General features: G+C 43.2%; 1 protein-coding gene across 1 annotated transcript; it reads right to left on the reverse strand.

Moving 5' to 3' along the window:
* Window positions 1-1727: 1727 nt before the first annotated feature.
* On the reverse strand, window positions 1728-11331 carry c1ql4a (complement component 1, q subcomponent-like 4). Its single transcript, XM_035643963.2, has 2 exons — window positions 9931-11331; window positions 1728-3013 (listed from the first exon to the last, which is right to left on the reverse strand). The coding sequence occupies exons 1-2, from the start codon at window positions 10474-10476 to the stop codon at window positions 2834-2836; spliced, it is 726 nt and encodes a 241-aa protein (XP_035499856.1). The 5' UTR covers window positions 10477-11331; the 3' UTR covers window positions 1728-2833.
* Window positions 11332-17116: the final 5785 nt, after the last annotated feature.

The following is a 17116-nucleotide window of genomic DNA, read 5'->3' on the forward strand; positions in this document are numbered from 1 at the left end:
TTTCTACCGTTGATTGCAAATCTTTAGGAACATTATAATATTAAATTTTAAACTTAAAAAATAAAAGATTTTAGATTGATTGTGTTTATCCCATACATTTTCAGAGACTTATTTGGCGACAAAGCGCTAGGATATGAGCTTCAGAAGGTTTGTTTGGTTTCTGACCTTTTCTTTATTTTCCCCACAAGCAGACACAACTATTTCCCCTCATTAGGCACCACAACTATCGGAGTGTGGAACTTATGTGTGTGGGATAAGGTTCAGGAGGGTGTCATAGTCCACTGCTGAATAGATTGTCCACTAATTACGCTGTGTGTGTGGTCGATGGAAGTCAAGGCTATTGATTATTTTAATCCTCCCTATTTGTGAGTCTGTGATCCTCATGGCTCGCCATTCGACAGGGGAATCGCTAATGGGCCTCAGCGCAGCCTGTGTCAGACCTCTCCCCGTCCAATTAACTTTCAACTGGAATCTGCCAGGAATGAGAGCCGGGGGCTGGGCCCAGGCACGGCGCCGCTACATCCCACCTTCTCCGCTCAGGAGCAACAGATTTACCAAATCCTTTAAGTCGTGTATGCCATCGACTCTCTACTCTAATTAGATGTTTTCCGATAATGTAATAGGTATTTGAGATGCATTCTCTTCAATGTTAGGATGATTTTTTTTATGGCTCCTTTTATAAAAAGGGGTGAATTTGCTGTTGAAAACGACACAGTATGGAAATATTCATCAATAGACTCGTTTTCTATCAAACAATGGCAATATATATAGTTTATGTTTATAGCAATCTATTGAGATTGTTAGAGCTTAAAGCTAACGTCACCGCATTAAAGAACAGCCACAATTTCAATACACAGCGTTTGTCAGCTCATGGCAGGTGTAACAGACTAGTTTATCAATCTTTCATGAATCTAAACCTGTTAATATGGCAAAAATTTGATTTGAGCTAGGCGGTCTAATGGACTATTTTAATCATAAACACAATCTTAAATGACAATTTATTTTTAGACAATTCAAAAGAAATACCACATCTAATCTCTTATTTAATTTTTTTTAACCTCTAGTGGCTATTTCATAGACTTATCTTTAGTGACATAATTGAGTATATTATCAGTAGAGTAAGTGATAGTGAAACTTATTGTGGGATTAAGCAAATTTTGGAAAAACGTTTTGGCTATTTACCGTACCACTGAAAACATACTGTATGCATCACTATAGGATAGCAATAAAATGAGAGGGATTTACCAATATTATTTACGAAAATTTCCCTGGATGTATTGTTGCTCCTGTTTATCTGGTTCGAAACCCAGATATACAGGAGCAACACATATCGAACACTGATCCAATTTGGTTTGTACACTTGATTACTATAATGCTACATTTAAAATGTATACATTGCCTGGAGTTTTTAGATCCTGGGTGTATTATAAGCTTAGATCAATATAGAGGTATTAATGTCCGTGTCTTAGACAGTGTCTCAATACATATTGAAAATCCATGTTGTAGCAGGCGGTGGCTGTGGTCAGCTACTGTTGCTTTGACTCCGCTGTAAGGCCACACATCACATCACATGTCGTACACCTGACTCCGCAGTCAGTCTCACTGGTCGCTGCAAATAAAACTGAACAAGGGTCTTCATGTGTTGATCACTGTTGAATGTAGATGATTTTATTCCGCCATGATCTTCACCATGCCAAAACAACATGTGGGAACACAGACACGATGGGTAGGTATAGATATTTTAATAGCAATATTGTCTACTCAATCTGTTCAACATACCAGACAGCCCATCCCAAGATTACGGTGTTTACACATATGATCGTACTTTCACAGGGTCTCTCAAAAATAAAATACTAAGTATAGGTATGGCAGTGTAATTACAGCAACCAGTCTGTAATATATTGTACAACATTTATAAGTAAAACACTGCAGCTGTCACATTTTTGGTGCCCCTGTATCCACTCATACCCACTGACACACATATTACATTCACACACACACACACACACACACACACACAATTGTCAATAATGCACTTGGCAATTTAAACTTCATCACGCAAGTGCCATCCACAAAATGTGAATTGATGTTTTGATTTGTAATATCAATATGTTTTGTTTTATCTTAACGTGGCGTCCTGTGTCATTGTGGAAACAGGAAAGGTATGTCAAACATCTGTGTTTATTCAGATTGGAAGATTTATTAGGGGTATTTTGCAGACCAGTCGCAAAATATAGGCAGGCTATTCGATAAGAGGTCATTAAAATGGAGAGCAGAGACATTTAAGTGAAGTACTGCTTCGGTAAAGACTGGAATTATATTTCCATTTGTCAGCTTGATTGACGACACCCTTAATACCCTTATTGCATTAAAAACAATCACACTGATGGTGTTTGTTACATTCTAGTTATCACAATGTCAGTCAACATGGAACACATTATAATATTTTAGATATTTCAGAGTCACAACTTGCAATTTTAATGTGCTCTTATACTGTACATATTCTGAAAATTCATGTTGCATACGGTGGCCGTCAATCAATTCAATTGATCATGGTGAATGGATCAACATCACACAATTCAACTTAATTCCATTCATCTTTTCTTGATTTTCACTCAAGTCACACTTTGTAGTCTGTTGGAATCTCAGGATGTGTGTGTGTGTGTGTGTGTGTGTGTGTGTGTGTGTGTGCGCGCCTGTGCCTGTGTGTGCATGCATGTGTGTGTATCTGCATTGAATTGCATACATACATGTCTGTGTAAGTGTGAATATGTCTTTGTGTACATTGATGTTCTTCTAACCAGTCCTCTCCCTGTGTGAGTAACAATTAGATTCAGTCTGGGTAGATGAGGAAGCCGGAGAAGGTGCTGTACTTGTTTGTGTTCCCTCCGTGGACCTTCCCTCCGTCCAACTGCACACACACCTCGTCGCCCACGTCCAAGTGCAGGATCACACTGTTGGAAGCATAGTCGTAATTCTGATCAGCGTCCTGAGCGATGGCGCTGGCTCTTACCTGTCACCACCCAAGGACATACAAATCAACAATTAGAACGTGGATAAAATTGAACAAAACATTTCAGATGTCACTGGCACTATCTCAGCAGCACTTTAACACTAAACCCACCATGTCTCACTCACTTCCTAAATTACATTTTTTTATTTTATTTTCTGGGCTGATCAGTTATTAACAGCCTTCAAGACAATCATGAATATGACATCACCTCTGCATTCATGGTGGATCAACAGATGGAATGGGACTGTGACCTGTGACCCCAGAGGTGGACTAAAAACACAGCCACTCCGCGTCTTATTGATCAGCTGTAGCTGAGCTCAGGTTGGTGGTCTGATTGGGTTGTGGAGATAAGCGGACTCAGTGGGGACAACAGGTTGTCTATGGGGAAACTAGCTCAGCCAAGAAAGAGCAGCTCTATTGACCTGTTGCTTATGGGTCCTGGGCCAGCTCAATATGCATGATATCGACTGGCTATGCCTAAGCCAGACAGTTTCTCATTTGCATGCTGTGCGTTAGTTCGGTCTTATTGACCCCGCGGCAGTGGATCTTTACTTGTTTGTTAACACATTTAATTGGGTTTACTCATTGTGGACATTTAAATACACATCTCCAGACCTAGTTACAGTTGGAGAGGAAACAGGATTTGTACATTTATTAATTTTTTTGTTCATGCTACTTTAGTTACATACCAAGCATAATAATATACAAAATATTGTGTACACTTAAAAAAATGATTAACACTTAAAAAAATGTGTTCTCAAATGATCCTTTTAACACTAACATTCTAGTTTTGTGTTACTAAAACAAATGACATGTCTTTGACAAATGCAAAACGTACAATTGTACAATAGGTAGCATCCCGACAAAACTCCACAGAGGGACGTATCAATAATTCTGGTGCAGCAGCTCCAATCATCCGACATATGTCAGCCATCAGTGGCCTTGTGTCTGGCTTAGTGTCCATCTATGGTGGGAGCACTCAATCTATGTCAGCAGCCAGACAAGCCACGCACACCCCCGTGACAGCCACAGAATATGATCTGCAACTCAACTACCATCATGTCATCCCCATCACTGGGGCCCCTTTCTCCCCAATGAGCATGCATCAATTGGAAAACAGTCGATCACTCAGCAACAGCCTGTATTACTGTAACAAAAAAAAAAAAAAAAAAAAAGCTATTTTCCTCTGCACCCATACATTTTGCCCTCGTCCGAGCACATTGTTTTCCATCTATCAACCCCGGAGTTGTGCTCTATTACCTTAACACTATCTGCAGGTCCTCTGAAATGAGATTCAGGTCATGGATGCTACATTCGACATGGAGCATGTTGGCGACCAGTGGTTAAGCATGTCCCTGTCCACTCTAAACCAGATTGATTAAGGGGGGAGAGAAGTCGATCTCCCGGGGCTTCACAGCTCAACAAACACACCATAAAACCGACCACAGCTATTGTTCCACCGTTATGACGGTCTTGTTTCATTAGATGTCAGATATTCTGTGGTCCTCAGGGGTGATGTTAGATTTCAATAAGTGAGGGCACCTCTGTCTATACCAGACCCATTTGATACAGAAAAACCCGTCATCAGTCTATCTCTACATGACAGAGAGTCTGATATGGTGAAAATGCCTTATGCTGTATACTTACAGTATAAAGTGTGAGGTATTGTAATATATTTATATATTCCATTTAGCTTTTAATGGCATATATTTAATTTCTCTATTCTCTATTTATTTTATTATATAAAATGAAGTTCCTTATTAGAGATTTGTTGTCTTTCCTCACAGTCTTTCTCTGCTGGTGTAACATGGGAATTTCTCATCAGGAATCAATAAAGTCTCATCTAATCTTAATAGGAGCTGAACAACCAGGACACTGTGTTTCATGTACACATCACGTCCAGAATATGATTAAGGTCACCACAAGACTTCTGTGGTGTGCATGCAGACATACAGACATACTCATTCCAGCTTTGTCCCCTAGAAATACAGTTTATATTCTGAACAAATTTGCTTTTGCAAATGTGTTTTTAAAAACGTGTTATTTATGACTGAAGTTAAGTTTACAAGATCAAAGTCCAGAGGGGGCCTAGTGTAAAGCTGATCTAGAGCACAAAATGACCAAAAAACAGTCCACCCTGTTGACACTATACAGATTGCATCGCCCTGTCTTCAGTAAATTGACTGATAAACAAGCCAGCAAAATCATTTGCTCCCCTCATCAAAACATGAATCATGTCAAGTTAAAGATTCTAGTGTATATCTGACATCCTTCATATTGCTATGTCTATATTATGTAGTGTAAAATAACATTTTATCAACAGTCCCTAGTCGTCAGGTGACAGAATGCTATTGGTTCATATGTATGAATGTTTCCGGCATTCATGAAAATGTGTATTTAGGCTTTAGAAAAATATAGCATAGAAAGACAAATCATTAAAAACATAAGAACATTTTCGACCCCTGTGCGAGCCTTTTTGAATTGATGTAATTAACCACTAAGCATAATCTACCCTTTCATAGACCGTCATAAGACCATCTTTTAAAACAATGACACCAATCTATTGTCATCTGTAAAGGTTATATTTTTGTTCTACTTGACATATGTAGTGACAGCCAATATCACATTTGCATCCTCGGCTGCTCCTGACAGTGATGCTGTTGTTGCGACTTCCCATATGTCATCCTGCTCATTATTTTAGCCAAAACAGTGTAATCGGGGGAGAAGAAGGGAGATCCCCCATCCACCACCACCACCCTCCTTCTCATCCACCTCCAAAGGCCTTCTCAGATTCTCGTGACTTAATCCATGCAAGTGTGGTTAAATTCTGCACAACAGAATAATGTTCCTCAGTGTCAGTGAAGACATAATTTTGCCAATATGTGCATTGGCGCTTAAGCTGAAGAAATATTGCAAGGCATCCTTTAATGTAGACACCAGACAGAGAGGCACGAGAGAGCCGTGGTGGGATTAGGGCGGGAAGCCGACAGAGGAGATGGATTCGGCTGGAGGACACAGACTGATCCATGTGAACCAGGCTGCACGCTGTGCTGATTCTGGAGCTGGAAGGATTGTGAGCTGTGAGGCAGGGACCCCCAGGGCTTGCCTGTGGCTGCCTCTGTGTCTGCCTAGCCCTTTCATTATAGGGCCTCCAGTAAACACACCCGGGAGCAGAGGGGGCCACAAAGGGGGTGTGGTGGTGGTTGTGGGGGGGGGGGGGGGGGGTTAGCTGCAGTGTCATTTTCTATACAAGGGGAGCCGCACTGCAGACGACAGACACGGATAGACAAAAAGAAGGGACAGGCAAAAAAGAAAAACAAGGGCCAGAAAAGGCGAGGGAGGGGGCCTGGTGTAACAGACTGATCAAGCGAAGCTATTTTGTGAGACCAGGGAGATGTGGGGGTATATGAAGTCTTGTTTTTATCTGTGATGCTGTGCTCCACTGGTAATAAAACTGACAGGATTCATTCACTGTGATATACTGACCTCTTAGAGTGGAGACAATAGAAAAGTAGCTGTTAAACTTACCTAAGGGACTCCAGTACATGGCAAGAGGGTGGTGGACCATTGTGGTGGGGTGGGGGATGTTGGTGAAATAGAATATTTATTGAGTTGGTTTTACCCTTCCCCCTGGGAGTCCAGGGATTACATGGCGACAAGCTGTAGCAGATCTGTATCTTTTGCATTGCCTTTACCGGCCATTCAGTAGTAAAGCCTGTGGTCTGCAGCAACAAAACTGTCAAATCAGTGCACAGTATGAGTGGAATTGACTCATCTTAATTAGTGTGTTTCATCAGAGGCATGTTCTGATTTATTTTTCACATCTCTTGTGGAAAAGACAACTATGTTTCTTCTATGTATCCAGCTCTTTCTTATAGCCTTCGCAGTGAGGCTAATTATATCTCACCTGTAGTATATCTACATCTCTGTACAGGTACCGGTCATTATAGTGAGTGATGACATTTTAAGGCTTCTGTGAAATAACTTGGCCTTTAACTGAGCCATTAAAAGAGTCTATGATAAGTAAAGGGAAAAAAAGAGAGGGGGCGATATTAATAAGAGCTGCACCAGTATCTATTTGTCTACATTGTACATTGTGTTAGGAATATTTGATATGGATATACAGTACAGTGGTGCATTATGGGAACACAAATGAGCAGGTGAACAGCCCACATACCCCGTGGTTAATGAGGGGAAAGGGTGAGGTTCTGTTGAGAATGTGTGCCGGACGCGTTACCACCCTTCAAAGCATAAAGCTTGCCGCCATTAGAATAGACCGTCTTAATAACATTTGCTACCAAGCTGGAATGTTAAGCAGCATAAAACCCATCCATCCCTGGCAGTGAATTAAGAATGGAGTGATTAAGCACATTTATAATATGGTGGCACCAGTAGGAAGGGCATTCATGCCTATTTATTTTGAGCAAGGCTAAGATAATATTTAATCATTAAGTATCGTAAGGGTATAATATGGATCCATCATCATCCCAAACTGGGTTATCAAATTTGACATTGGGAAGAAAATTACACATCTTGGTTTGATTGGCCGAGCAAGAATAGGACGTAAAAGAGTTGCTTTAACATCCACATTGCACATTGGAATTGTACCACAAGTCAATTACCGTTGCATTACACACATGGAGGCAACTGAAGTGTGACCCCCATTCAATCCCAAAAGTCCCGACTCTGAAACCCTGTCATGCTGCAATGATTTGTTGAAAGTTAGGTTGAGGTGTGAGCTTTTACACAGCGGGGATTTGGTGTAGGAAATATTTTTTGGATCTATAGGATCCAGTCCTGCACAACCCAACGCGTCCTCCTGATATCCTGGCATTGCATTGTACATGCACAAGTCACAATCCATCAGCCAATGCACTGTGCAAATTCCAAACACTATCAGCAATAACACAGATAGTTATATATTTAATATTCCCATTAGAAATCTATTGTGTTAAGAGTTAATTATGTTACTGTATTTAATCCGTCTCTTATGAGCATCTGCACCTGCTGCATTGGTGCATAAACGTAGTTTGTAAACCAGTTTTCTCTCTTTCTCTCTGGCCGGCCTTGATCACCTGTCAGCGCGAGACATCTTGAGTGGGTGTCCATTGGTCATCGTGCCTGATCCCGTCCTGGCCTTCACCACCAGCCTCCCAGATGCCTCATCTACCAGCCCACTGTCTCCACAACTCCATTAAGTCATCTATCTTCCTCTGCTCCACCCCTGATCTTTCCAACAACTCACTTGTTTTTGTTTTGCTCTCCCTTTCACTGCGTCCAAGCGGATGTTTAAGCATGTCCGTGGCATGTCGAGTCTCCTGCGTTTCATTCTTTCTCAATGAATTTGTCTGAGTCCTCAGTCTGTTGAGCTGGCTGCCTAACAAACACAGGGCTGCAATTGATCTTAGCTCAAGTTAATACTCAATCGGAAAGGGAAGGTTTTTTCAGATTTGTAACTATGGCAAACCTTTTTATTGTTATTTATTTTTTTATGAAAGAATACCCAGTGGGTAGACAATATATCCACTAAAGTAACAGCAGCCAGGGCAATGAAAAAACAGACCATTTGATTCCACAATCAGGAATGCAGCCCGTCAAACATAGTGCCCACTAAGTAAACCCTAGCCACTGACTGGCCTCAGGCAGATCACCCGCCTGCCGCTAGGCTTAAATAACTGATATTAAACATAAACACGATCAAGTATTCTCCAGCAATTCATCCCCATGCTCTTTTCATGTACCAGGAGCTCTGTTTGGGTAGATCCCTGTTAGTTGAGTGCTCTATTTAACGGGAACTGTTTAAGGAGGCCACCTGATGGGTGTCATATGGACCTCGGTGAGGTTAAATAATTGAGTTGAGTGAAAAGATAATTAATGGAGAATCAATGGACAAGCTGGGGCGGGGTTAGGGGAGGAAAGTATAGTGGGTGTTCAGGGGATCTAATCAAAGATGTATAAATTATTTAGCAGTCTAAGATGACTTGAATGACAATATAAGATATAAGGCGGGGACTCATAAACATATTCATCTTTGTGGTCTCATGCATATAATAAAATGATGAATGGTTTTAAACATTTAGTTTTACATCTCACCAAATCAAGTCTAAATGAAGTATTTTAAATCAACCTGATTTATTACTAGAACTGTGTTGGTGAACCATATAGTGCGTATGATTAGTGTGTTCGACCAGTCCTTGGTACACTACATTGGAGAGTGAGGTCTGAGTACAGAGTATTTGCATTTAACGCCCTTGCTGAATGAATGAATGAATGAATGTAAAAAGCAACTTGAAGAATGTTTCCGGAATTTGGAGTCGTCTGATGAATTCCTTGTGATTTATCCCACCTCTCCTCTTCCCCCCCATCAGCCCCTCTGTCTTTAATTAGTGTCTGGGGAACGAGGGAGTGGATGAGTGGACTGTCAATTTTACATTCATTATTTATTTAGCTGAGGTGTACGCTGACTGGTCCACATACTGACTGACATTTCTTCTGTGCTCTCTTGCACTTGAGTTTATGCGATAATCAAGCTCTGTGTATGATACCCACTAATTAGGCTGTTCCTTTTGGCGACAGCGTTTGCATTCTGCCACTTGTCATTTAGCCACAGTAAATGTGGGAATGCAAATATCTGTGGCTGCAAATTTAGACTGTATATCATGAATTCCCCATAATGAGGAGGAAGATTGCTGTTTCATTCTTTGGCTGTCATGTTTCCACCTGCCAAACGGAATGTGCTCTGAATCTGAAGAGCTCAATGTTACCGAGGTGAATGTGTCAATGGTAACACAGGACGGTCAACAGTGGAAAAAAAAAATCTGTTGCATGATCGTGTGTGTGCATACAAACACATATGTGTATACACACACACACACACACACACACACACACACACACACACACACAATTTTACTAACCAGTCCGTTCTTCCTCAGGTCTGCCCACATGCTGGTCCCATCACCACCTCTCATTAGAACATGGTAGGTGAAGAAGTAGATGCCAGGTAGGGGGCAGGTGAACTTGCCGGTGCTGGGCTCATAGTAGTTGCCTACATTGGTCACCACATCGTCAAACTTCAGTATTTCACTCCCCTCGTGCTGCTTGCGTAGCCCTGCATAAAAGGCAATTTTGGGAGTGTAGAGTGAGGCCGAATAGCCACCAGGACCTGGACCCGGGGGCCCCTGTGGACCTGGTTTGCCCGGATCACCAGGGGGGCCACGTGCCCCTGCAGGGCCGGGGATCCCAGGAGGCCCACGGAGCCCTGACTTCATCTTCTTCCCAGAGTAATCCTGGGGTGGTGGAGAGACAGCTGTCAGCTCCTGGCCTGGCTGAGAGGTGGCGTAGGGATCACATATCATCCGGCAGCTTCCAAGCTTTTCATAATGGCTCCCTGAATTTCCAGTGTTCCCCCCTTTGGTTGTGTGGACCAACAGGGGAATGGCCACTAACAGTATTAGAACCATTGCCACACCTACAGCAGCGCCAATGACACGTTTCCTGCGGCTGAGCCGCGAGGCGGCCAGCGTCAGGAAGTCCTCCTCTCCCTTGGCTGGAATAGTGCCGGCCAGGATGAAGCCTCAGATTGGTATGGATAGGTGAAGAAGAATGTGGAGAGGAGTGGGGAGTAAACGGTGTATCACTGGGCCGAGAGAGATAATGCAAAATGGCAGACGGTCAGGTAGGAAACGACCAGAGGAGAGGATCCTCGAGAAATTATAAAGATGTCCAGAGGACTGGGAACAAGATATTCAAAAGCCTATGTGGTTAAAAAAAAAAGATTTACATACCATAATGTTGAAGGGAGTAAACACAAAATTTTAAATTCTCAGATGTGTGGTGAGACACATTATTTATCTGATGCAGTCTGGATCACCTTTTTTGACCTCTCCTGTCGTCCTTCACTTCAATGCAATTGGCGGCACCAAACCATGGCCGGCACGCAGATCGTCGAGGCTTATTGTGAAACAGATCCAATCAAAAGTATGCTGGAATAAAAGCTGGTGCCAAATTCAACTCATCGGGGAGGGAGTGGGGGTACTGTTTGTTGGACGAAGAGGTAATTTACAGTTGTTGTTTTTTTTCTTTTTTCTAGAAAAACCTTTCCAGCCTCCGCTGCAAAGCACAGGATTTCACTTCACGTGGATGTCACTTAATGCCATGACTGTGAGTGACAGAAGTTCATCAGAGCTCTTTTCTGAACACAGCCATCTTATGACAGTCCCGCTTCTCTCTTATTCCCACTGTCCACATGAAACAGGTGGCGTAACAGGAAGCCAGGGACACTTTTGTCAACCTGGGGTGTGATTCTTCCTCTATATTTGGATCTGGAAATAATAGCAAAAAGAGCAAAGACACACAATAGATCATTTGTCCCAATTTGACCACAACGATCAGAGAATGATTCAAATCAAATGATAATGCTAAATATCAAAATAACCTATTTCAATTTTTTATTTTTTAAAAAACAGAAAATATGTAATGACATTTTACAAAAAATAGCAAAGCCAAATTATTGTTTTTATTTTCTATAGATTAAACATGCAATTACAGAAAATATGTACCGCACTAAAACGCGCTATGGCCGCGCGTAAGGTTAGATGTGAAACTGCAAAGAAGCGGACAAAGACGAAGAAAAAACTCACCATCTATTCCTCATAATCCCCCCACCAAAAAAAAAACTGTTTCAGAAGAAACAATGATCTGAGTATCAGTCCAGTCTGCGTCCCGGCAAAGCGAGCGGAGCACTTTGGACCGCTGGAGTTGCCAGATGGAGAGAGATGGAGAGAGATGGAGAGCCGCGCGCACGAGATGCCGGGAAAAGTGATGAGAGTTTCTCAATCCCCGCTTTTCTTTTCGGGCAGGCAGAGATCGCTGTTTGAATGCCGCTAACTTCAGAGTGCGTGAGGCACCGAGGAAAAGACCGAGGAAAAGACCGAGGAAAAGACCGCTGCGGGGACACTTTTTGATGCAATTACACACGAGGGACGCGAGACAAATCTGACGCTCGTGCCCAGCGCCTGTCCACTGTGGAGCCTATTGCAGCGTTTGGTCCATGGGCAGTCCGAGCCGACACCTGTTAGATCTCTCTCTCTCTCTCTCTCTCTCTCTCTCTCTCTCTCTACCACACACACCTACTCCTTTACACTGTACTAACATCTGTGTTTTGCTCTTCTATGCAAACTGTAGTTCACAGCCAAGCGTATGAAACACAGACGTTGCAATTCGATGGCCAATATCCGCGGCATTTTGCTTCTGTATCATTGTCATCATTTCTGTGAGCCAAGCTCAAACGGTGAATGCATTTCACCGGGGCTGCACTGGTGTGTGTGTGTCTTGTTTCGCCTGACATTCACCTGTTGTTAGAGGCAAACTCTTTGCAGGCAAAATGTCTGATGAAGTGTTGCCAAACGGAGGCAGATGTTGTTTCATCTTCCGTATGCTATGAAAGGGAGGACAGGAGGGTGACGAAGTAAAAGCAGCCACGGCGTGGTGTGCGAGGAATGGAGTGGAGACTCTAAATGTTCCCGTCTGTGTGTGTGACTCGCATCCCACAGTGTTGAAGCCTCATTAGTGAGAGGCCGGGCCCCACACGTTGTGCTGCTCCCGTTCCTTTACCCAAAACCTTACACACAAACGTATACAATGCCTGCTCTCTGGTGGCACTGTATGCAAACACACATGCACGCTCATACAAACACACAAGTATACAGAGAAATTTCTAGAGAAGTCATTATTTTATATTCTTGCATCCACATTTTCACACTGTAGGGGTATTAATAAGACGTAGTCAACAGTAGGCTGTAATGTCAGCTAAAGAAAATGTGTGGTGTTTTTTTTTACAATTTACCACCAAGGCACATTCACTGGTGAGTACATTTCATTTCAGGGACATTTAGGGGCAGATTTTTTTTTGCTCATTTCATAATTTCCTTGGAGTCGCGTGTCACCTGTCTGACAGGGACAACCACACATCTGTGAGTTTAAAGTTTAATGGCTGAAGCGTCGGGAGCAAGGCGAATGGGTCTACATACAGTATTGATGGCTCGCCTTTTCATCAACCACCACCTCCGCGACCTCTCTCTCCTCTCTCCTGATGACCACTGTCTGGCAACAGGGATCACTCCGCCTGATCCCGCTGGACATGGCGAGGTGGATGATTGCTGGGTTTAAGGTGGTTTTCCAAGGATGGTCTGGAGTCAGTCAGATATTAAGGTGGAAGGGTGTGGAAGGCCTGTGATATTTCCATTGGGAAATGTTGGTGTAGCTGAGCAGCGTATGGGGATCAAGTTAAATGCTGTGTCAGTCCCGGTTGGCGGGTCAGTCAGTCTGTCCCACTAGAACATTGCTCAGAGGTCCCAAGCAGCATCGGGCAGATAATCATTGCCAACAGTCAGAGGCAATATGCTCAGGATTGGATTTTTAAAGCCTGTTAAAATATTACTGAGGTGATTAATATTGAAATATGTGCATGTCTTTAAGCTATCTATCTCCCCCCCCCCTCGCAACTCTCTTCTTCATTTGTTCCCCTTAGTATTCACACTCACCTGGAATTTCAACATTATGCATTATGTTGATGAAATATGTCTTTTTTATTCAGTGCAATTGTTTTATCATTTCACTTGCCCTGACGTCACTGACACACAGTCTCCACTGTCACCAGCAGGAAAAAAGGGCCATAGGAGAATCAGTGCCGGGCTGTTTGAGTTATTAGTTTGGTTAATAATTAATTTAAAATATTATGATGGACCAAGAATAAATCTCTGTCATTTGTGCACACGTCTGCATAATGCAAGGTCTAACTTTTCTCTCCTCTGTTCTATGTAAACAAGTGAGAGAAGAGCGGGAAATTATTTACGGCCACATTACTCATGTTATATTTCTCTCCTGCTGCGGCTGGTTTGCCTGCATGTTTTCTCAAAGACATTCTAATTCTTCGGGTCATCCACCCACAGCAAGATTTAAATAACTTATTTTCTATATTTTATGAAATAAGTCGCAAAAAAGAAAATCGGGTGGAACTGTCTCAGCAACCTCAGTCAGTGGAATATATATCACACGTTATATAAAGGTTCTGCATATGTGACATATTGTTTTATTTTGAGATAGCAGCACCATAACACCACCCAACCCAGCACAGGGGGTGTGACCAACTCATACTGTGCATCAGCTCTGAGGGATGATGACATATCGTCCTCAAGAGGCACGTAGCTGCCTGATGGCCGTCACTCCCCGGGGAAACACAGCTCACGTCTTCCACAGTTAACACTGACAGGAAGCCAGCTATTAAGATCCCATTCCTTTCTATAGATCACTGCCTTGTAAATCAATTTTGAGGTCATTAGGGATATAAAGAGATGATTTGGGGGTGAGACTAAACCCAGGGAGAGCTGTACAGTTGAGGAAGAAGTTGCCGGAAAAAGGGCATCCACACTGCTGCGTTTACAGTCATGTCTGTACGCGGAGAGTAACAGAATGTGAACAGCTGATACCGAGGCTGCTGTGGGACATACTGTGGAGTGCAAAAGTGTGGTTTTGCCATAAGTCACAAGCAAGATAAATCAGAGATAACTGAGAGGTTTGTTTATTCAGACCTCCTCGTCCATGCATCGCGTTGTTCTCGCACTATATGAAATCCTCTATTCACTCTATAGTCTCACCTGAGCATGTGCTCACTGTACAGTAATTTGTAACCAGCGTGCACATGTGTGGACATGTCTACATCCTGGTGTTGTGCTGTTTCATTAGGACCTGATTATGGGGCCTGATGCAGAGTGACAGTGTGCAGATTGAGTTGCACAGCCACTCTAATTCTCTCTATTAATAACAACCCCTGCACACTGCTGTCCTGAACCACATTTATTAATCACAATTTGTCATCTGTCCGATGCTCCACCCTCTCTTCCCCCCCTTCTGTAGCGGCGTTCTCCCTCCCAGCAGGGACAGTTACCGCCTGCCCCTCCCCACCTCGCCCCCTCCTTCCCCTCACCCCGGCTCCGCTCGCCCTCAGCTCAGAGACATGGTCCAGCATACAGAGGGATGTTCTGGCACTCCTGCCTCACTTACTCCTCTGCTCGCTCACTTTAACTGCACTTCTGAAGGAGTCTGATTAATCAAAAGCTCTCCAGGTTTGATTGGACAAATAACAGTTAACAACTTAGGTTGTGTGGACAGTTTTGGTGACAGTGTACTAGCGATAATTCTAGATTAAGATAAAACAAAACCTTTATTTGCAAACAATCTTGTTCTCTGCTGGCTTTGCAACACATACGAACCTCGTACATTGTAGTGTAGATAGCACGCCATGGCCTTTTGGAACGAGTTCCTTTATAGCATTGATCCCAGCTATTTGGAGTTTTTTTGTACACAAAATGCAGGCATTTAATCAATATGTATGCAGGGATGTGCAGATTGTATCGTTGCATTATCGGTGAAAAAATATTCCCATAGCTAAATTCACATTTCTGCTCATGTCTCAGTCAAATGGCCCTTGACCCCACTCAGAAAGATGATTTATGAGTCAGCCAGTCCCCTAGGTCTTGCTCTGCCACTCCAATTTTCAAGCCGCTTTTATGCTCATTATATTGACACATTGAGGATATTCATTCACCCTGAACTGCAGTTTCATCACGCAGATGAGAACGTTTCTACTAATTTGTTTCTCCAGGAGTTACAACCATGTAGTGAATCTGATTGTTAAATGCCCAGCGCACTTTGAAAGTAGTGCCTCCACTGCTGTGTGTTGAGGTTCTGTGGCAGTGGTGTTCGTCTAATTGCAGCCCTCCCTCTCCTCAGTGCTACCAATCACAATCCACAGCCGTCTCACACAGAACCAGGGTCCCTCTACTGTTTCCTTTCAGCAAAATGGGTGTTTGGGGGAAACAGGGGCGATTTTCATGTGCAAATGTCAGTCAGTCCGCTCCCAGCAATCACAGGCCCGTCTTCTCCAGAGATCAGGGCTTGAGACACAGCCTGAATAATTTAGCAGCTCTGTGCCGCCGTGCTTTTGGGTCGCAACCTTCTAAAGTGATGACAGAAAAACGTTGGCTGACTTCCCCTCCGATTCACTCCCATTACCACTTATTTACCATTCCTGATTCCAGGCAGACGAAGCAGAAGGCCACGCTAGGGAAGAGAAATCATCGTCACTGTATAAACTGTGTCATAAAGCAGAGCACAACCAAACAATGACATTTTCACAGCATCCCCAAGTCGGTGACGATCCCCTCCTGTGCCCCACTATGAAATAAACACGCGTCGCACACACGGTCATCCAAGCCAACAGTCACAGACAAAAGAGATGATCGACACACATACAGAGAGGAAAGGTCGAGAAGTGACACACAGCAGGGACAGATGTCAGAGTGGAAACCCTACCGATGTATGACAGGTGTGGATTAACATTCAGACAGCGGTGGGGGGGGGGGGGGGGGGGGGGGGGGGGATAATTCTCTATTTCATGGGAGAAGAGAAAACATTGAATTTCAAGGTACGACAAGGAAAGGCATGGAGACATAGAGGACAGAGTGAAAGAAATTGATCCCTCCTGCCGCACAGACACACTCTACATTTCTATCATTCAGACGGAGACAGACAGCGTTTGGTCTGACAAGGGTGGTCATCACTCGTCGGCGGCAGGGCTCTGACAGCAACATGACGAGGATGAATGGACTGACCAGCTGTCCCAACCAAGACGCATGCTGTTGGAGAAATGATACATTTATGCGCCTCATAATTTCTCTCGGTCATGATCAGGTCCTTCACATCTCTTGTTCAATTATCCCTCAGCTCTTGTTACACATTTTTGGCCACATATCATGGAGTTGGGAATTTGTATATACATAATAATTTCCCACTAAGCAGTGGAATTTTTATGCAATACAATTAATATCTACTGACAAAATTGTGATCGATACGTGATTCACACCTGCACATTTGGAATTCCAAGAAACAGAAACAAAATACAACCTCTGAATGTCTCCAGAGTACAGGAGGATATCATTGGAATGTGACTCAACAGCAGTGAATTGTGTATTAGTGATGCTGTGGGACGTTCCCATGGAGATGTCAATTGTGAAAGCCTATTAGTCCAGCTGCTGGGATGCA

Source organism: Scophthalmus maximus, chromosome 3 (assembly GCF_022379125.1).
Source record: "Scophthalmus maximus strain ysfricsl-2021 chromosome 3, ASM2237912v1, whole genome shotgun sequence".
Lineage (NCBI taxonomy): Eukaryota > Metazoa > Chordata > Actinopteri > Pleuronectiformes > Scophthalmidae > Scophthalmus > Scophthalmus maximus.